Source organism: Elephantulus edwardii, unplaced genomic scaffold, assembly GCF_000299155.1.
Source record: "Elephantulus edwardii isolate Elephantulus edwardi_28Jun2011 unplaced genomic scaffold, EleEdw1.0 scaffold00019, whole genome shotgun sequence".
In the NCBI taxonomy this organism is placed as follows: Eukaryota; Metazoa; Chordata; class Mammalia; order Macroscelidea; family Macroscelididae; genus Elephantulus; species Elephantulus edwardii.
The window spans coordinates 19599716-19622056 of NW_006399769.1; the positions used below are offsets into that span (position 1 = coordinate 19599716).

At 42.3% G+C, this 22341-nt stretch overlaps 1 protein-coding gene across 1 annotated transcript in view; it reads right to left on the minus strand.

Annotated features, from left to right (window-relative positions):
• Nucleotides 1-22341, minus strand: part of VIT (vitrin) — a 614318-nt gene that overhangs the window by 34985 nt on the left and 556992 nt on the right. The window contains exon 10 of the mRNA XM_006882356.1: nucleotides 10929-11076. Within this exon, the coding sequence (XP_006882418.1) occupies nucleotides 10929-11076 (148 nt within the window). The remainder of the gene's footprint in view (nucleotides 1-10928; nucleotides 11077-22341) is intronic.

Genomic DNA, 22341 nt, shown 5'->3' on the forward strand with positions numbered 1-22341 from the left:
ACCATGGCCTGGATCAGGCAGACCTTAGTCTCTAGACTGATATAATTGTTTCTCAGCACTCTGGAGAGGTCCCTGACAGCAGATTTCCCCAGTGCAATTTGTCTTTTAATTTTCTGACTGCTGGTGTCAAGAGTCTTGATCGTGGAGCCAAGCAAGCTGTAATTGCTAACAACCTCAATCTCTTCTCCATCTATCATGGTGCTGCCTATTGGCTTAGTGTTGAGGATCTTTGTCTTCTTGATGTTGAGCTTCAGTCCATATTGAAGACTACAGGCAATATTTAACATGAGTCTTTTAAATTCTAGCCTGACTTCATCTCTTATGGAACATGAAAGAGAGAGGTCTGGACCAGCAGTCACCAGGGGCAGGGCGGGAGCAGTGGTCACCAGAGGAGAAGCATGGGAGGTAAATCTGGTGATGGAGTCCCTGTGCCTTGGTCGAGTCCTTACAGGACTAGGCCACCCCCTGCAAGTGCTCATTCTTGATGAGTCCGTTACTTCTTTGTAGGGTCCCATTGCCTAACTGTAGCATGAGGAAGTGGATCCAGGTGTTCTTAGAAGCTACAATGTTCTGCGTTTCCAGGATAGCAGGGGCAACTGGAGGAGGAGGATAGAAGATATTGCATCACTTATCTATCACTATGGCACACCATAGCGGTTTGTGCGTTGCTGTGATGCTAGAAGTTATGCTATCTGAACTTCAAACACTAGCCTGGTCATCCATGATGGACTAAGGAAGCACAAAAGGCAAAGCATGCCAAGTTACAAACGAGCCGGTGAAAATGTAGGCATTGCAACAAAGCACGGTCCTGTTGGGCTGAAAGATGAGCCACTGGGTTGAGAAATACTACGCTGTGGACACAGTGGTGGGTTCACACATCCTGACAATTGTGAAGATGACACAGGATGGGGTGCATTTCATTCTGCCATGCAGAGTCATGGCAAGTCAGAGTGGATTCGACGGAACCAACAAAAAATAAAAAAGCAGCTACCAGGAGCTCAAGGAACGCTGCTCAACAGACACGACTGCTCACAGAATCCAGCCTCTCAGCCCCATAAGCTCACGTGCTTCCTGTTTTTCCATTTCCAAAAACACAGACATCTACTTTTGTACCCTGACCCTTTCCTGTCCAACTCACTTCTGTAATACTGTTCAATAAAGAAAGGTGTAAAGAGAGACACCCAGGAAGAAGCTGGGTGACTGAAATAGAAAGCAATTGTGGCTCCATAAGCACGTCTCCCCTTTACCGTTGTTCCTCTCTTTTTACCCAGCCTTCCACTCTCCATGTGAGCCAACATTAATCATCTCGGCCTGACTGGAACTCTGAGGCTGGAAGGAAGGGATGGCTGTCCTTGTCTGTCGGTCTATCCTTCACTTTTTTGGGTATCCCTGGGTTAGCATCAATCACTGAGTCACAGGACTTCGGGGCTGGCAACGCCCTCACAAATCACCCAGTCCAGCTCCCACCTTACAGAGGATGGCACTCACTTAACTGAATTGCTGAAGGTCACATGGCAGAGCTAAGCAGAATTCAGACTTCCTGTCCCCAGTTCTTTGTGCTTCCACTCCATGCGGCTGCCAGAGGAAGACAGAGGATGGATTAGCTTGTAGGGGCAGAAAATGAAGGACCACTAACACTCTCTCACCTTAAGTGTCCCAAGTTAATAAGGAGTCTAGAAGACTGAACGATGAAGGTGAAACTAGGAAATGTTGTTGTTGTTGTTATGTGCCGTCGAGTCGCCTGCGACTCATAGCAACCCTATGTACAACAGCCCTAAACTCCGCTCTGTCCTGTGCCAATCGCACTGTCTCTGACACTCCCATCCCAATTATCCCAGTCACTGAATCAATCCACCTCATAGAGGGTCTTCCTCTCCTGCGCCGTCCCTCCACCCTCCCAAGCATGATGTTCCTCTCTAAGGACTGGTCTCTCCTCACAACATGTCCAAAGTAAGTTAGACGGAGCCTGAGAATCCTTGCCTCCAAGGAGCCACCCGGTTTAACCCTCTCCAGGACAAATCTGTTTGTTTTCCTAGCAGTCCATGGTATTCTCAATACTCTTCTCCAGCACCACAGCTCAAAGGCATCAATTCTCCTTCTATCCTCCTTGGTCATTGTCCAACTCTCTGATGCATAACAAGTGATTGCAAAAACCATGGCCTATATCAGACGCACCTTAGTCTCCAGAAAGACACCACTGCTCTTCAGCACTTTGGAGAGGTCCCTAACAGCAGACTTTGCCATGGCAATGCGCCTTTTAATTTCCTGGCTGCTGGTGCCAAGACTGTTGACTATGGAGCCAAGCAAACTAAAGCTGTGTACAATCTCAATCTCTTCACCATCCATCCTGATGCTGCTAATTGGTCTAGTGGTGAGAATCTTTGTCTTCTTGACATTGAGCCTCAATCCATATTGTAGGCTGCAGTCCTTGACACTCTGCAGCAGGCGCTTCAGGTCCTCCTCAGTTTCAGCAAGCAGGGTTGTGTCATCCACATAACGCAGATTGTTGATAAATCGTCCACCAATCTTGACCCCACATTTCTCCTCATAGAGCCCAGCCTCCCGGATAATCTGTTCTGCATATAGGTTGAAAAGGTATGGAGATAGGACGCATCCCTGGCGTATGCCCTTCCCAGTTTTGAACCATGCAGTGTTCCCTTGCTCTGTTCTGATGACTGCCTCCTGGTCCAAGTATAAGTTTCACATTAGAACGATCAAGTGTTCTGGCATTCCCATTCTTCTCAGAGTCAGCCACAGTTTGTTATGATCTACACAGTCAAATGCCTTTGCATAGTCAATGAAACACAGATAGACATTCCTCTGGTATTCCCTGCTTTCAGCCAAGATCCATCTAACATCAGCTACAATATCTCTAGTACCACGACCCCTTCTGAAACCAGCCTGGACTTCTGGTAGTTCTCTGTTGATGTGCTGTTCCAGTCATTTTGTTGATAGAGAACTGAGGAAATATAGAAGTAAATTATTTCCAGCAAATGGTATTCACATCAGAAAAATGTGGAAGAAAGAAAATATTTGGTGGGGAGGGTAATCACTATTGAATTGTTTTATCTTCCTATGTATACATTTGTTTTTTTCATGCCTTGTTCTCATCTGCACACCACACCATTTTCTCATTTGCATACCACACTATTTCTCATCTGCACACCACACCATTTTCTCATTTGCACACCACACCATTTCTCATCTGCATACCATATGATTTTAAAGCCATTTCTTTTCCTTGGCATATTTATCACCTTATTTTCATATTATACTATAAATTGTGGCATACACAAGCTTCTAGAACTACTATTTTTAATGAAAGATAACACATCAAGCTATGAAACCTCAAATAAAATTGATCAGGGACATCTGGCACCCAGACATTTAGATTTCTTGAAAAAAACAACACAGAAATAAAAAAGGGCTCACATCTAGAAAGCACAAAAACAATGGCACCAAATAAGTATTTTCCTATTTCAACAATGATCATACATAATTTGACATTAAGACTCAGCATTTATAACAACTGATTCTTTTTATATAGTTGATTCATATACTAACAAGGGTCAGTTAATTTACTCAGTTTCTTCAAAACACTAGAGGATAATGCTAAAAGTGTAATTTGAATAAAATTTAAATAAATGTATATTTGTTTTGAAAGAAAATATTTATGTTTCTTCTCTTGATAGCTGAAAAGTAAATATTCTAGCATCAAAAGTTCTTGGATGGTGCAAATGGTTTATGCTTGACTACTATTACCCCTCCGTGGTTCATAGGGTTTTCAGAGGCCTGCCATTTCAGAAGTGGATACCAATCCTGCTTCCTAGTCTATTTTAATCTGGGAGCTCTGCTGAAACAACAGAGGAACTCTGGTACCCAGAGTATTAGAGGAAGAGCCCAGATTGGATGTCAATCAAGATCAGGAGAAACAGCTGCAAGCATATTTTAATAATTGGAACATGAAATGTACATAGTCTGAATGTAGAAAAACTAGAAGTTGTCAAAAAGGAAATAGAACGAATGAATATTGCCATTCTAGTGAGATGAGATGAACTGGCATTGGATAGTTTGAATGCGACGATCACATGGTATTGGGTATACTATGACAAGAATGAAAAACAGAGGAAGAATGGGGTTTCATTCATAGTTAAAAAGAATTTCAAATTCTGTGCTGAAATACAATGTTGTGAGTGACAGGATATTATCCATATGCATACAAGGAAGATTTTTAAATATGACTATTATTAAAATATATGCATCAATTGCATCAACTAACGAGCTAAAGGCAAAGAGAAGGAAACTGAAGATTTTAACCAAATTTTGCAGTCTGAAATTGACAAACATGAAGTCAAGATATGTTAACGATAATTGGTGATTAGAATGAAAAAGTTGGAAACAATTTAGAGGAATGGGGGTCAGAAAGTATGGACTTGGTGATAGAAATGAGGCCTGAAATTGAATGACTGAATTTTGTATGCTCAATGATTTTTCCATTGTAAATACCTTTTTTTTTTAGATTTCATTTTTCCCCCATTGTTTAATATAGATGTTTATAAAGGTTCTAAATTGCTTTACATTAGTTAGCCTATAACTATTTCACTGAAAATACCTAATACTTACCATAGGCAATTGACAATGTTTTGTTTGCGAATTCCCTAACATAAATTAATGTGGTTATACTTTATAGATATGTGTTTAAGGCCTCAATTACACAGCTGCACAAAAGCTCATGTGGAAGTACATTTTTTCTAAGCAAAACTTTCTCCTACCTGTAGACAATCTTTCAGATAAAATTTTTCCCCTCAAATACCTTTTTAAAAAATGATATACGGAGACTTTACACATGGACTATATCTGTGGAGGGATTCACTGGAGATGTTCAATGTCAGCAGTTACAACTGGGTCAGGTGCTGAATGTGAAACATACAATTACTCATGTGAAAGTTCAAACTGAGGCTTAAGAAAATGAAAATAGTGCTTGCTTTGGCAGTACATTTACTAAAACTGGAACAATTCAGAGAAAGTTAACGTGGCCCCTGCACAAGGATGAAATGCAAATTAATGAAGTTCCATTTTTTTAATTGGAAAAACAAAGAAAAGAAAACAAATCCAAAAGAACCAAAATACAACCTTGAATCTATCCCACTTGAATTTAAAAATCATCTTAGGAATAGGTTTGAGGCATTGAACACCAATGATCAATGACCAGATGAACTGTGGGACAACACCAAGGATATCATCCATGAAGAGAGCAAAAGGTAATTGCAAAGACAGAGGAGAAAGAAAACCCAAAATTAGTGTCAGAAGAGACTCTGAAAATTGCACTAGAACATCAAGAAGCTAAAACAAAGGGAAGGGATGCTGAAGTAAAAGAGTTGAACAGAAGATTTCAAAAGGCAGCTAAAAAAAAAAAGCAAAATATTATAATGGAACGTTCCAAGACCTGCAACTAGAGATTAAAAAGGGAAGAACTCACTCAGCATATCTCACGTTGAAAGACCTGAAAAACAAATTCAATCTTTGAGTTTTAATACTGAAAGACATTATAGGAAAAATTGTGAATGATCAAGGAAGCATTATAAGAAATTGGAGGGAACACACAGAGTTACTAAAAGAATTGGCCGACACAGAATTATTTCCAGAAGTGTCTTGTGATCAAGAGCCAGCAGTGAAAGAAGAAGTTCAAGCTACACTGAAGGCATTAAGAAGAAAAAAAAAAAGCCCAAGAAATTGATGAGAAACCAACTGAGCTGTTTCAACTAGATGGAGCCCTGGATGTGCTCACCAGGCTGTGTCAGGAAATTTGGAAGGCAGTACCCAGCCAACTAATTGGAAGAGATCCATATTTGTTCCCATTCGCAAGAAAGGCATTCCAACAGAATGTGGAAATTATTGAACAATGTCATTAATATCACAGGCAAGAAAATTACTGCTGAAGATTTTGCAAAACTGGCTAGAACATTGACAGAGAATTGTAAGAAGTTCAGGCTGGGTTTAGAAGAGGTTGCAGCACCAGGGATATCATTGCTGATGTCAAATATATCCTGGATGAAAGAAGAAAATACCAGAAAAAAAAATGTCTATCTATGCTTTTTTCACTATGCGAAAACATTTGACTGTGTGAATGATAACAAATCTTGGCCAACATTGAGAAGAATAGGAGTCTCAAACACTAAATTGTGCTCACGCTAAACCTGTTTTAACAGTTTTAGTTTGTTTGGCTCCACAGTCAACACTCTTGGTACCAGCAGAGAGGAAATCAAGAGACGATTGCATTGGGAAAGTCAGCTGTCAGGGACCTCTACAGAGTACTGAAGAGCAATGATGTCAGGCTGGAGACTATAGTCTTTGCAATTGCGTGCTATGCATCAGAGAGCTGGACAGTGACTAGGGATGATAGAGAATTGATGCCTTTGAGCTGTGGTGCTGGAGAAGAGTGTTTAATATACTGTGGACTGCTAGGAGAGCAAACAGGTTTGTCCTTATAGGCAAGGATTCTGAAGCTTTGTCTGACATACTTTGGGCATATTGCAAGGAGAGGGATATCATGTTTGGGAGAGTGGAGGGGCGGCACAGGAGAGGAAGACCCTCAATGAGATGGATCAATTTAGTGATTGGGGTGGTGGGAGTAGGTGTGTCAGAGACAGTGAGGTTGGCACAGGATAGAGAAGGGTTTAGGGCTCTTGTACATAGGGTCACTATGAGTCACAGACGACTCGATGGCACATAACAACAACAACAACAACAACAACAACAACAACAACAAACCTGAATTTAGACCAAGAGTCTGTTGTCTAAAGCAAGGAGACACTACGTGGCTTAAAACTGGAAAACATATATGTCAAGGTTGTATCCTTTCTCTACATCTATTCAACCTGTATGCTAACAAAATCATTCAAAAAGCTAGACTCTATGAAGAAGAATGTGGTGACATCAGTATTGGTGGAAGATTTGTCAACAACCTGTGTTATGCAGATAACACAACCTTGGTTGGTGACAATGAGGAGGATTTGAAGCACTTGCTGCAGAAGATCAAAGCCAACAGCTTTCAATATGGATTACATCTCAACATCAAGAAAACAAATTTTCACTATTGGACTTCTAGGGAACATCATGATAGATGGAGAAGAGATTGAACCTATCCATGGCTTCATCTTACTTTGATCCACAATCAACACACTTGGTACCAGCAGTCATGAGATCAGGAAATGAATTGCATTGGGAAAATCTGTAGTCAGGGAGCTTTCTAAGTTACCAAGGAGAAGCAAATGGTGTCAATTTGAGGACTGAAAGGCCCATCTGATTCAGGCCATGGTCTTTTCAAACACTTGCCATGCATATGAAAGCTGGAAAATTAATAAAGATGACAGAAAAACTGACGCTTTGGAGTTGTGGTAGAGTACTGAATATCCTATGGACTGCCAGAAGAACAAATAGATATTACAGAAAGTGCAGTCAGAGTGCTCCTTGGAGGCAGAGATGATGCTTTGTCTCACATACTTGGGCGTGTTGTCAGGAGAGGCTACCCATTGGAGAGGGACATTATGCTAGGAAAGATAGCCAGTGAAAGAAAGAAGACCCTCAACCAGATGGATTGACATAGTGTCTGCTGAAATGGGCTCGGGTATCTCTGAAATAATGAGGATGGCACAGAATAGGACAGGGTTCTGCTCTGTTGTTCATAGAGTTGCTATGAGTCATACTCAACTTAGTAGAACCTAACTACTACTACTACTACTACTACTACTACTACTACTACTACTACTACTACTACTACTACTACTACTACTACTACACCATTTGATAAAGAAAGGGCTGAAGAGAGAGACATGCAGGGAATGAAGCCAGGTGACTGAAATAAAGAATAAGGTTGGTGGCTAAAACAGTGACATCATGGAAGGAAGTCCTGGAGATAAAATAGCCAAGAGAACTTGAGGGAGCAGCTGTATTTTGCAACACATGGAGTCACTGTGGGTTTGAATCAACTTGAAGACAATGGGTTCGGGCTGTTTGTCATTGATGTAAACAAATTTGGCCTATAGTGTTGCTTTAGGAGGCTGTTGAGATACATTTGAAGGGGCCTAGAGACTTCCTGGATGTCATCAGTTTTAATGTTTTCGATTTTCGGGGAGGGCTATTGAGCTGTGACTGCTCTGGGCAGGGGCCACCAAGATCTGTTTTCCAACTTTCAATGTTACATTGTAATTCCAAGGGGAGGAAGGGCCCCAAAGCATATGTAATTGTTCTTTGTGGAAAATGCTTTCACTTATGCAGTCATTATCCCACCTTCAATGGCTCTTGGTCAAACCTCCACTCATATTTGAGACTCATATCTTGTTCTTTTGATTGGCAGTTCTCGAGTTATTGAATGCATAGTTTACAGTCCACTCTTATTTGCCCTTTAATTTGAGCTTTGATCCTCCTGTTCAGTCACAGCCAAAGAATCAAGACAAGAACAGACCAGAGTTTTCATAATTTGGGTAATTCATTACAGTCACAGAATGGGAAAAATGACAAGGTGATGCCCTGAAATTAGAGATTTAAAGGGGGCACAGTGGGCCCTTTCAGGAGCCTGATACATGGACTAGATTATTGGCCGGACTGGGGAGAGTTACACTTGTTCAAAGCAGTGGTCAGCCACTAACTTGGGTGATGCTACCATTTTTGAAGCCCCCCCTTTAGGGAAATGTAAATCTGTCCTAATTTTGAGACAGTAAGGCATCCTCTACTTACACCAGAATCATCACAATCAGCTTCATTACCGCACATGTGATTTATAAATAATCAAAAAGGCTCCCAGCTTCATTTTTTGCATTAAAGTATAGCTAATATCACAAACATATGTACCAGTTCTGGCTCATCTACAGATTCTTAGATACACATTTTAGAACTAATCTCATTTGTAGCTGGAAGATTGCCTGTGTCATTCTTCATCTCTGTTGTTGTTGTTATGTGCCGTCGAGTCGCTTGCAACTCATAGCGACTCTATGTACAACAGCCCTAAACCCTGCTCTATCCTGTGCCAATCGCACTGCCTCTGACACACCCATCCTGATTACCCCGTTCACTGAATCAATCCACCTCATAGAGGGCCTTCCTCTCCTACACCGTCCCTCCACCCTCTCAAGCATTATGTCCCTCTCCAAGGACCTGTCTCTCCTTACAACATGTCCAAAGTATGTTAAACGGAGCCTCAGAATCCTTGCCTCCAAGGAGCAGCCTGGTTTAAACCTCTCCAGGATGGATCTGTTTGTTTTCTTGGCAGTCCATGGTATATTCAATACTCTTCTCCAGCACCACAGCTCAAAGGCATCAATTCTTCTATTCTCCCTAGTCATTGTCCAGCTCTTTGATGCATAACAAGTGATTGCAAAGACCATAACCTGTATCAGACACAGCTTCGTCTCCAGTGACACCATTTCTCTTCAGTACCCTGGAGAGGTCCCTAACAGCAGACTTTCCCATCGCAATATATTTTTTTATTTCCTGGCTGCTGGTCCCAAGAGTGTTGACCGTGGAACCCAGCAAACTAAAGTTGTTAACATTCTCAATTTCTTCACCATCCATCCTGATGCTGCTAATTGGTCCAGTGGTGAGAATCTTTGTCTTCTTGACACTGAGCCTCAATCCGTACTGAAGGCTGCAGTCCTTGACCCTCTGCAGCAAGTGCATCAGGTTCTCCTCAGTTTTAGCAAACAGGGTTGTGTCATCTGCATAATGCAGATTGTTGATAGATCTTCCAACAATCCTGATGCCGCATTTCTCCTCATAGAGTCCAGCCTCTCCGATAATCTGTTCTGCATACAGGTTGAAAAGGTATGGAGACAGGACACATCCCTGGCGTACACCCTTCCCAATTTTGAACCATGCAGTGTTTCGCTGCTCTGTTCTGACGACTGCCTCTTGGTCCAAGTATAGGTTTCGCATTAGAACGATCAAGTGTTCTGGGTTTCCCATTCTTCTCAGCGTCAGCCACAGTTTGTACATGGGTTTTATGGAGAAGCCTGTTCATATCTCATCACTATGTATTCCCAAGTAAGGGAAAGAAAAGTTAACACTGAGTATCAATATGAGGAATTGAGGAATTTCTACCCTAAGTAAAATAACAAAACAAATTGAAGACAGTCAAGTGGCATGCCAGCTGCCTGTTGGTGGCCAACCCCCTTCCCTAGTCAGTCTTACCCTACATCCTGGTAAACATTTGTAGCACCACAACACAGACGTAAGGTTTTCCAGATGTTTGCAGAGTCCTAGCTTCTGGGAGAGGTGGTAGACTCTGAGGAAAATGAGAACCTAAGGCACTGTGTTTTCTAGGTGTTTCATCTATTGCTGGTAATTCAGGGCATGGCTATTCAAATACGCACTCTAATAGTCAATGTTGAATGGAGCCTGATTCTTCTTCATCTACAGCTGAGGAAACAGGTGAACAAAGAAGTGAAGGACTAGTCCAAGGTCAAACAACTTGTAGTCGCAGAGCTAGGACCGAAAGGAAGCTCTCCTGATTGTCAAGCAAATACTTTTTCTCTCCAACCATAAGTACAAATACTATTGACTCACATATTAACCTCTTGGTAGCACAGTAGTTAACCACTGAGCTGATAAACAAAAGGTCAGTACTTCAAATACACCAGCTGCTCCAGGGGAGGAAGATCAGCCCTTGTGAAGATTACAGTTTAGGAAACCCTTGGGACAGTTGCACACTGTTGGTAGGGTCCTTATTGGTTGGAATTGGCTCCATCACTTTGGAAATGGGGTCCTTTCTGGAAGTCTCATGTTTCTTCCGTGGCGCCTGGATTACTTCAGTTCTTTTTATGTATAGTTATATTAAGAAAGAAAACCAATCATATGTGTGTATGTACAGTTGAAATAATTTGTGGCACAAAATCATGTGGCACCGCTTGATTTCTTCACATACGGGAACTTACCCATACTGAACAACACCCATCAGTGGCCCTGCAGGGCCAATGTCAAGGGCTTGGGCAACATCAGCCAGGAACTGCTTCTGGATCCGGAATCGACGTTTGCCGAGGCTCGAGCTCCCATCGATGATGAATGACAGATCAACTTTGCAGCCTGAGGAAAGGACAAGACCTCTGTTACTGATTTTCTCTCACCAAATTCCTGAATGTTCACTCCATCCCTTCTGTCTCCATCCAGGCTGTGCTGATATTTCTCAATAAAAACTCATTATCATTAAGTCGGGACCAACTACTCGCAGCTGACCCTTCAGTGGATCCCCAAGTCTGTATGGAACAAGACTGCCCAACTTTCTCCTATCGAGACCCTGGTGGGTGGATTCAAGCTGTCAAGGGTGGGGTGTGTATGAGGGCTTAGAGTTAGCAGGACAACTCTCCACATACTATACTACCAGAGCCCCCCCATGTTCCCATGAGCTAAAAATAGTCCAAAAAAGAGCAATAAGATGCAGAACACATTCATTAATTTGGACCCATCCCTAGATTTTAGCTGGGCCCTTGCCAGGTCCCAGACACTTGTCTGTTGTTGTTGTTGTTATATGCCAGTGAGTCACCACTATGTTCAATAGTTCTGAACCTTGTCCATTCCTGAGCCAATCTCATTGTCTCCCACATACCTAATCCCAGTCACTGGGTTAATCCATCTCATCCCAGGTCTTCCTATCCTCCTCTCCTCCCTTCACCCTTCTGAGCACGATGTCCTTCTCCAAGGACTGGTTCCTCCTGGCCCCATGCCCGAAGTATGTGAGATGGAGCTTCAAAATCCTAGCCTGCAAGGAGAAACTTGCTTTCACCCTCTCCAAGACAGACCTATTTGTTTTCTTGGCTGACCATGGTATGTTCAAGATTCTTCTCCAGCACCATAACTCAAAGGCATAGATTCTTCTTCGGTCGTCCTTAGACATTGTCCAGCTCTCTGATGCATTACAAGTAATTGCAAAGACCACGGCCTGGATCACACACACTTAATTCTCCAGACTGACATCATTGCTCTTCAGTACTCTAGAGAGGTCCCTGACAGCAGAGTTTCTCAAAGCAATTTATCTTTTGCTTTTCTTGCCTCTGGTACCAAGAATGTTGATTGTGGAATCAAGCAAGCAGTAATTCCTAACAATCTCAATCTCCTCTCTATCCTTCATGATGCCCCCAATTGGCCTAGTGGTGAGAATCTCTGTTTCTGGGTGTTGAGCCTCAATCTATGTTAAAGACAGCAATCTGTGACCTTCTGCAGCGAACATCCCATGTCCTCCTCAGTTTCAGGAAGCAAGGTGATGTCATCTGTATTATGCAGGTTGTTGGTGAGTCTTCCTCCAATTTTGATGTCCCATTCCTCCTCCTAAAGCCCAGCTTCTTGAATGATCTGTTCTGCATTGTTCTGTTATGGATTGAAAAGGTGTGGCGGAGATAGGGTGCATCCCTGGTATACACTTTTCCTGATTTTGAACTATACAATATTTCCTTGCTCTGTTCTCACAACTGCTTCCTGGACTGAATATAGGTTTTGCATGAGCACAGTTAAGTGTTCTGGGAATCTCATCCCTCTCAATATGTACAAAACCAGAATCTTGGGCTTGTACCTATTCCCATTTGCCATAGAGTTCCATGTATCTACCACAACTGCAGACTTGAGGAGCTGTGACAGTCCAGTTAAGCTTGGTTAGGTCTAGAGAAGGTTTCCCAGCCCCAAACTCCTGAAGCCATCTTTCAGGTGGGGGACATTGTGGCTACTTACTTTCACACTAGTTTTTTAGAACTGTGTGTTGTGTTTGTTTGAGGGTATTTGAAGAATCTTCAAGGCAGTGCTCAAGGGAGGACAGGAATTGTAGAAGGAGAATTGATTGGAATCCATCTCCTCTTTCATCTCCCCGGCTTGGAATGTCTCTGTCCATTAGAGGACATCTAATCTAAGCTTGTGGAAGTTATCTTAAATTCCCCCTTCATTCTTTCAGTTACATTATAGGCTAGAACAATAGGTCCCAGCTAAGGATCTCAGCAAAAATGAAAAGGGTTTGACACCTATTTTCAACATTTTGAAAATTAATTGGAAATGGTAGAATGAGAGAATAGAAATTAGCTTTTACTAAGCTTTTATTTTGTCTTTTGAATTTATATATTATCTCATATTAGAAAACTAATTATATAATTACTGATCAAAAAAGTTCTTTTATCTTACTGATTAATAAAATATGACAAATATATTCTTTAGAGCCAACACAAGTAAATACAATTATAGACCTAACCCTGCAATGCCATCAAAAATAAACAGTAATCTTAATCCATTTATGAATATACAGGCAGACAGGCAACGTGAACAGATATGAACAGATGAAATAGGCACACATGCCCATGATCCTACATAGGTTTGGCAGGTGCTATTTCTATGTTCTTATCAGTAGATACTGTAAACATATCTGCATCTACAGCATGGCCAACATGAGACAAAAACCACATAAACTTCATAAACATAAATCAATACCTTCAAAGAAGGAGTTCCTGCTTTTGGAAACTTGGGGCAATAGTCTTGGGGATCATTAGGTCAATTGGCACAACATGGTTCACACAGTCAATAATCTACATCTGGCTTTAGTGAGTAGCTTGTGAGCAACCATTTAAGGTGCAACTACTCGTTTCTCCCTGCCCAGAGCAAAGAAGTGGGAGGAAAAGCAAAGATGGCCTGAAACCTTAATTTCAAATAACCTTGAGGTCAGAAGAACTAGATCACTCTTACAAGGGCCACAGCAGAAGATGCTTGGTTGAGTAGGGGGTGGTGGTGGTGGTAGGGATTAAAGAAACATAAAAAGGCAATGCTTACTGGTATGACAGAGACTGGCGGAACCCTCAAGACTATGGTCCTTAGTCATCTTTGAACCTGGAACAACACTTACCCTGGAGGCTCAACTTTCAGCCAAAGGAAGAACGAGTTTATAAGGTGACAGCACCAGGGAGGCACTCACTCTTTAGAATAATCAACCATAAAAGGCTTAAAAAGCAGCATTTGCTTAAGCATGAAACTCTGAAGACAGGACGGGGGAGGAAAAGAAGGTTAATGGAAATGAGAATAACAGGTAGGAAGTGGGAAGTGTAACTACTTTGTAGTTATTGTAATTAATGTTACAAAAGAAACAGTACAAATTAATGGAAACCAATTTGTTAACTTTTGTTTAAATAATAATTAAATAAACAAAAGAAATGAATTCCTTAACAACTTCAATTAAGGAGACAAATTATTTCAAGACAAAGGTAGAATGATGAAGATAAAAGACAGAATATAGTTAGGAATTTGTGGGCTAGAGACAGGTGAACCAGCTCTGCCTGGGTGGGTGGGAATGCAGCTGTCAAGACAAACCTGGCTCTCCCCAGCCAATCACCTGATCACCCCCAGATGCCAGAGGCCTCAGACCACCAGTTTCTCCTCTTCACTTCGGTGTAACTGGAGTTTTTTAGTCCTGAAGAGCTTTTATAAGGAAGGAAGGATTTTTATTTTTTTTAAATGAAAACAAGAGATGGGCATATGCCTATTAAGTTTTAGGCATATATATTGATGAGGAGTGTTTATTGGGGAGAGATATCTCAGAATCAGTGGATCAAAGAGAACAGCCACATCTAAGAATGCGCTTCATTGTCTTCCAAAGCTGTGTCACAATGGAAACCAGAGGAGATGGTGGAGACGTCCCTGGACCACTCTGACTCCTCTTCATTTGCACTGAGGACAAATGGTTGTGAGTTTGTGAGTCTGTGAGTCTGTTTGCAGGCAGATCTTACCTGTTTTCACATTCTATGTGCCTATCTAGTTCTTGCTTCACTGAGTTGGAATAGACTCTTAGCTGACCCTCCAGCAAGTTTTGAGAGGCAGTAAATTGCATGGAAGTTGATTGCTCTTCTTTTTCCCGTAGAGCTGCTGGTGGATTCGAACTACGTGCCCTTTGGTTTGCAGTACAAATCCTTACTACTAGGCCACCAGAGCTCCCCTATAGGGAGATTTGGAGGCAAGAAGTTATGCTGCAATCCCAAATGCACGTGGTTCGAGTCCACCAGCTACTCTGTGGGAGAAGGATGGACAATCTCCTCCCGATGATATACAACAACAAAAACAAGTCATTCCCTATATTGATCATGATCTCTGAGATGGATATTGAAAGACATAAAAACCCAGAAGAGCCGTTTAAAAATGCTTCTAACCTACAACCAGGAGAAGATAACGTAGATGAATGGGATCTTCTAAGACTCAAATCCCTATGCACATCCAAAAACTTCTCCAATAGGGTAAAAAGGGAAGCCACTGACTGGGAAAAAGTATTCGGTAATAACATATCAGATAAGGGACTTATATCCAGAATTTATGAAATACTTGAGCACCACAACAAGATAAATGTAAAGAATCCAACAGAAAAATGGGCACAGGATATGAACAGGCACTTCACCGAAGACGACATTCACATGGCTAACAAGCACATGAAGAAATGCTCAAAATCCCTAGCCCTAAGAGATATGCAAATTAAAACAACTATGAGATATCATCTCACCCCAGTCAAAATAGCAAAATTTAACAGAACAGCAAGCAACAAATACTGGAGAGGTTGTGGAGAAACTGGAACCCTGATTCACTGTTGGTGGGAGTGTAAAATGGTGCAATCCCTGTGGAAAGCAGTATGGCACTTTCTCAAAAAGTTGCAAATAGAGATACCATTTGACCCAGCAATTCCACTACTGGGAATATACCCTGAAGAGACCATAGCTGACATCCAAGCAGATATATGCACACCCATGTTTATTGCAGCTTTGTTCACAATAGCAAGGAGCTGGAAACAACCTAAGTGCCCATCAACAAACGAATGGCTAGAGAAGCTGTGGTATATTCACACAATGGAATACTATGCTGCATTGAAAAACAAGGAACTCATGCAATATTATTCAAAATGGTTGACTCTGGAGAACATTATGCTGAGTGAAATATCCCAGTCACAAAAGGACAAATATTACATGATGCCACTGTTGTAGAATGGGACTAACCTCGGGGTTGGGGAGAGACTGAGTAAGATGGGTTCAATAATGTATACTGCACTGAAACAGAGGAGGGAGAAAACTGTTTAAAAGAGATATGTGACTAGGTATTTCTGTCATCACAGGAGTCTAGAGCAATGGCTACATGGTGGAGGGGACCTGGGGGAGGGTTTGTAAAACAATGAAAGAATATTTTCTTTTACTTTTCCATAATTTTTGACTCATGTACTTATAACTTGTTAGTTAACTTTGTGTCTTCTAGGTTGCAACACCCCCACGATACATCTTCAAGGATATGAACATGTATGGCTAAGCACAATTAAAAACAGTGCATCTAAATTCCAAAATCAATCTCCATAATAGTGTATGTGTTTCCTACTGCCAAAGGGGCCCTTTAGAGTAGTGAGAGAAGATCTTCACCCTGAAACCCACAGCGTCCCTTTTCAGCAGGAAGTAGCTAAGAGAATACGCCATCCCCTTTTCCTTATGACTCAGGGTGAAGTCTCTCTCAGGGAGGAGTGATAGGGAATGGCAAAGGACACACCGACAAAGGACATTAATCAGAACTGACTTTGGCAAGCACTGTGGCAATTGGACAATTAAAACAGACATTCGGATGGCGGGGGAAGAAGAACAAACTGGGGAGGAGGATAGAGAGAATGGTGCAGCAATGAAGGAATGAAAACCCAGAATCCCTGTGAATGTTCATTAAAACGAATAAAATTTATTAAAAAAATGCTTCTAAATCCAAGGATAATGCAAAAGAGACGCAGACCTGCTCTTTGGTTGGTCATGTTCAAATCTTCTTACACAGGGCGGCACTCACGTTTCTCCAGGCTCTAGGCTTGCAATGTGAACTATGACCACCAGGTGGCAGTGGTGTACTTCCAGGCTACCCGCCCACGAACACTGCCATCCCCAGAAATGCTGATGCCCAGGCTCCACCTAGATCTGTATTGATTCAGTGACTGGGGTAATCGGGATGGGTGTATCGGAGACAGTGCGATTGGCACAGGACAGAACAGAGTTTAGGGCTGTTGTCCATAGGGTCGCTATGAGTCGCAAACGACTCGACGGCACATAACAACAATAGTTTAACAAGATCCCCGTGATCTGGTGCATGTTCAATCAAGTTTGAGAATCTCTGCTGAAGAGAGGTTTCCCTTCCAGATGTCAGCAATTTAGTTCATGATGTCTTTAAAAATGAAAACAACTTTTAGTAAAATAACAATGTGAATTCACGGAAGCGCCAAAGGGATAATAATACTATTATTATTTATTTATTATTAAAATAATACTATTATTATTATTTTTTTTTTAAAGGAAATACACAGATCTAGCTCCTCACAGAGTTTCTCCTTGTTGCTCGGACTGTGCTCAGGATGCAGGTGTTCATTTCACAGACGAGTTTTAAAAAGGTGACGAGTTTCTCTACTTGGTTAGTTCTTTTTTCTCCTTACAGGTCTGGTGACTGATCTCCTTTGTCTCCTTTTTCAGAGTTAGCAGCGAGCACGGTTCCGACCCGAGCACACGCTGACTGCCACCTGGTGGACTTTTCATCCTGTGATAGAAACATGCTGATGTGAAAACGACAATCACAACCAGAAAGGGAGGCCTGAGTTATGATGTCTTCACAGCATGAGATGCCTTTTCCCATCACAGAGCCGAGAGATTGGAGGCTGAGGAAGCAAACGGGAGAGAAAGCATCAGCAGCAATCAGTCCACCAGTTTTGCTTTGGTTTCTGTGACATGGTCCCAGCCCACAGGTTGGGGCAGTGCCGTTCAATGCATGGAACCAGTGCTTCCTGAGCCTGGGAATGTGTCAGTCACTTAGACAGTAGGGTCGCTTTAGTGGGATATGGAAAAAAAAAACCAAAACAAAACCACAGTGCAACAATGAATGAATGAAAACCCAAAATCTCTGTAAATGTTCATTAAAACGAATAAAAAAAAAGAAAGAAACCCCACAAAAACCACAACAAAAACCAAAAAACACACCAGCGCTGGGCCCTCCAGCCCCCCTAGAGAGGCTCTAGATCCAATAGGTTCAGGTAGCTCCCGAAGTTCTGTCTTTTAAAAAAGCTCCCACACATCACACGCTAGATGGCAAGATCTAAGAGGGTCCAACTCTGAGACAGGAATTAGGAATTTTCAGTTTTTAGGAAATGTCTCCAGGTGATTCTCACATCCCGCAGGGGCTCTGACGTCCAGTGACCTTCTGCGGAGTTTGCACGGGCCTTTGCCGGCGCTTGGAGGACGTGGCGCCTGAGTGGTTTACCTCTGCCTGGCGTCCTCAAATGCCCTTTCTTCCCTCTATTTTGTGTTGAGGTTTTTTTTCCGGCTCAAGTCGTCTTTTGATTCTCATTGCCTCCTGTCTCCTAAGGCCACAATTTAGCTTTGCATAGTCTCCGTATCAAGCTGTATCTCTTTGTCTTTCTGTTCTTAACTTCCAGCAGCTCTGTCCCTACTGAGTATCAGAGCTGGGAGATGTCTTAGGACTGCTGTAACAAATTATACAAAGGGGTGATTCGAATTATCACCTTATTCTCTGACAGTTTTGAGTACTGTTGTTGTTATGTGCTGTCGAGCCGCTGGCGACTCATAGTGACCCTATGTACAACAGCCCTAAACCCTGCTCTGTCCTGTGCCAATCGCACTGTCTCTGACACATCTATCCCCATTCTCCCAGTCACTGAATCAATCCATCTCATAGAGGGTCTTCCTCTCCTGTGCTGTCCCTCCACCCTCCCAGGCATGATGTCCCTCTCCAAGGACTGGTCCCACTTTGCAACATGTCCAAAGTATGTCAGAGGAAGCCCCAGAATCCTTGCCTGGTTTAACCCTCTCTAGGATGAACCTATTTATTTTCTTAGCGGTCCATGGTACCCTCAACACTCTTCTCCAGCACCACAGCTCAAAAGCATCAATTCTCCTTCTATCATGCCTAGTCATTGCCCAGCTCGTATGAAATCAGTGTCACAGGGCTGTGATCATTCTGAAGGCTCTGGGGAGGGGCTCTTCCACCTTGCAGCCCTGAAATTTCTTGGCTTGTGGTAATCCACCTTCAGTCCCTACTTCATCTTGACGTGGGCATTCTTCCTCAGGGTCTACCTCAGTTTCTTCTCTTCTTATAAGGACACTATTACTGTTGTTAGGTGCCATCAAGTCAAGTATGATTCCTATTGACCTGATGTACAACAGCTTTGAACCCTGACCTATCCTGTGCCATCCTCATCATCTCTGACACACTCGAGCCCCATTGCTGCAGTCACTGTGCCAATCCATCTGGTTGTGGGTCTTTCTCTCTTTTACTGGCCCTCCGCTGTGATGATGAGAAAGACACAGCAAGATGTCCTTCTCCAAGGAACAGCCTCTCCTAGCAACATGCCCAGAGTATATGACCTTCTGCAGCAAACACTTCAGGTCTTCTGTTTCAGAAAGCAAGGTTGTGTCATCTGCATAACACAGGTTGTTGATGAGCCTTTCTCTAATCTGGATGGCACATTAAATCCAGCCTCATCAATGATTTCTTCTGCATATAGATTGAAAAGAGATGGAGACAGGATGCATCCCTGATGCAGTCCTTTCCTGATTTTTAACTATGCAGTGTTATTTTGCTCTGCTCTGATGACAGCTTCCTGGTCCATCTATAGGTTTTGTATGAGCATAGTTAGGTGTTCTGGGATTCCCATTCTTCTCAAGGTTAGCCACAATGTGTTGTGATCCACACAGTCAAATGCCTTTGCTTAGTAAATGAAACACAGATAGACATTCCTCCGGTGTTCTTTATTTTTAGCCAAGATCCATCTGACATTGGTGATAAATGTCTTTAATGCTATGACCTCTTTTAAACCCCACTTGTATTTCTGGTAGTTCTTTATTGATGTATTGTTCCAATAATCTTGAGATAACCTTCAGCAGAATTTTGCTTGCATGTGATATTTTTTGATAATTTCCATGCTCTGACAGGCTACCATTTTTAGGAATTGGAATAAATAGGGATCTCTTTCAGTCAGTTGGCCAAGTAATTGTCCTCCAAATTCTTGGCACGACCAGGTTAGCACATCCAGGGCAGCATCTGTTTGTTGACATATATCAATTGGTATTTTATCAATTGCTGGAAACTTTTTTTGGCCAATTCCTTTAGAGCAGCCTGAACTTCTTCCTTCATCACCTTTGCCTTTTGATCATATGTTGCTTCATGAAATTCTTCTGTGCCAGCCAATTCTTTTTGGTACAGAGACTCTGTATACTCCTTCCATCTTCTCTTAATACTTCCTGGATCATTCAGTATTCTGCTCATGTTGTTGTTGTTATGTGCCGTCGAGTCGTTTGCGACTCATAGCGACCCTATGTACAACAGCCCTAAACTCCGCTCTGTCCTGTGCCCATCGCACTGCCTCTGACACACCCATTCCGAGTACCCCAGTCACTGAATCAATCCACCTCATAGAGGGTCTTCCCCTCCTGTGCTGTCCCTCTGCCCTCCCAAGCATGATGTCCCTTTCCAAGGACCTGTCCCTCCTTACAACATGTCCAAAGTATGTCAGACGAAGCCCCAGAATCCTTGCCTCCAAGGAGCAGCCTGGTTTAATCCTCTCTACGATGTATCCTTAAATACCACAACTTGAGACTTGAATTTATTCTTCTGTTTCTTCAGCTTATGAAGTGCTAAGTGAGTTCATCTCTTTTGATTTTCTGACTCCAGCTCTGTACATTTAAAAAAAATTTTTTTTGGGTGCCTAACTCTGAGAAGAATGGGAATCCCAGAACAGTTGATTATGCAAAACCTATACTTGGACCAGGAGGCAGTGGTCAGAACAGAGCAAGGAAACACTGTATGGTTCAAAATTGGGAAGGGTGTACGCCAGGGATGTGTCCTATCCCCTTACCTTTATAATCTATATGCAGCACAGATTACCCTGGAGGCTGGGCTCTATGAAAAGAAACATGGCATTGGAGGAAGAAAATCATCAACAGTCTGCGTTATGCAGATGACACAACCCTGCTTGCGGAAACTGAGGAGGACCTGAGGAGCTTGCAGAAGGTCATGGAATGCAGCCTTCAATATAGATTGAGGCTCAATATCAAGAAGACAAATATTCTCACCATTGGACCAATTGGCGACATCCTGATAGATGGTGAAGAGATTGAGATTGTTAACAGCTTTAGTTTGCTTAGTTCCACAATCAACACTCTTGGCACCAGCAGACAGGAAATTAAAGGACTTATTGCAATTGGAAAATCTGCTCTTAGAGACCTCTCCAAAGCACTGAAGAGCAATGATGTCAGCCTGGAGACTAAGGTGTGCCTGTTACAGGCAATGGTGTTTGCAATCACTTGTTATGCATCAGAGAGTTGGACAATGACTAGGGATTATAGAAGGAGAATTGATGCCTTTGAACTGTGGTGCTGGAGAAGAGTATTGATACCATGGACTGCTTGGAGAACAAACAGGTTCATCCTAGAGAGGGTTAAAACCAGGCTGCTCCTTAGAGGCAAGGATTCTGAAGCTTCATCTGACATACTTTGGACATGTTGCAAGGAGGAACCGATCCTTGGAGAAGGACATCATGCTTACGAGGGTAGAGGGACAGTGCAGGAGAGGAAGACTCTCAATGAGATGTATTGATTCAGTGACTGCAGTAATCGGGATGGGTGTATCGGAGACAGTGAGATTAGCACAGGATAGAGCAGGGTTTAGGACGGTTGTACATAGGGTCGCTATGAGTTGCAGGTGACTCAACAGCATATAACAACACAACAACACCCCCATGAAGTTGCAACCAATTTGTAGTTGACCCTTTAGTGAGTTTTGAGAGGCAATAAATCTCATTGAGGAGACTGTCTAACTTTCTTCCATGATGTAGCTGGTGGATTAGAACCATGTGCCTTTGAGTTAGCAGCACAACTCCTTACAGCGAAACCACCAGAGATTGTTGTTGTTGTTATGTGCCGTTGAGTTGACAACAACTCATAGTCACTCTATGCACAGTATCTCTGAATTCTGTTCTATCTTGAACCAGTCTCATGGTCTCTGATCCACCAACCCTCATCACTTCAGTTATTGTGCTAATTCATCTCTTATGGGTCCTCTTCTCCTGCACTGCTCCTCAACCCTTCCAAGAATGCTATCCTTCTCAAAAGTCTGATCCCTGCTGGCAACATGTCCAAAGTATGTGAGACAGTCTCAAAATCCTAGCCTATAACAAAGAGCTTGATTTCACCCTCTCTAGGAGAGACTTGTTAGTTCTCTTGGAAATCCATGGCATGTTCAATACTCTTCTTAAGCACCACAGCTCAAAGACATCTATTTTTTTTAAACTATATACATTCCTCTTATTTCTTAAAATCAACAATA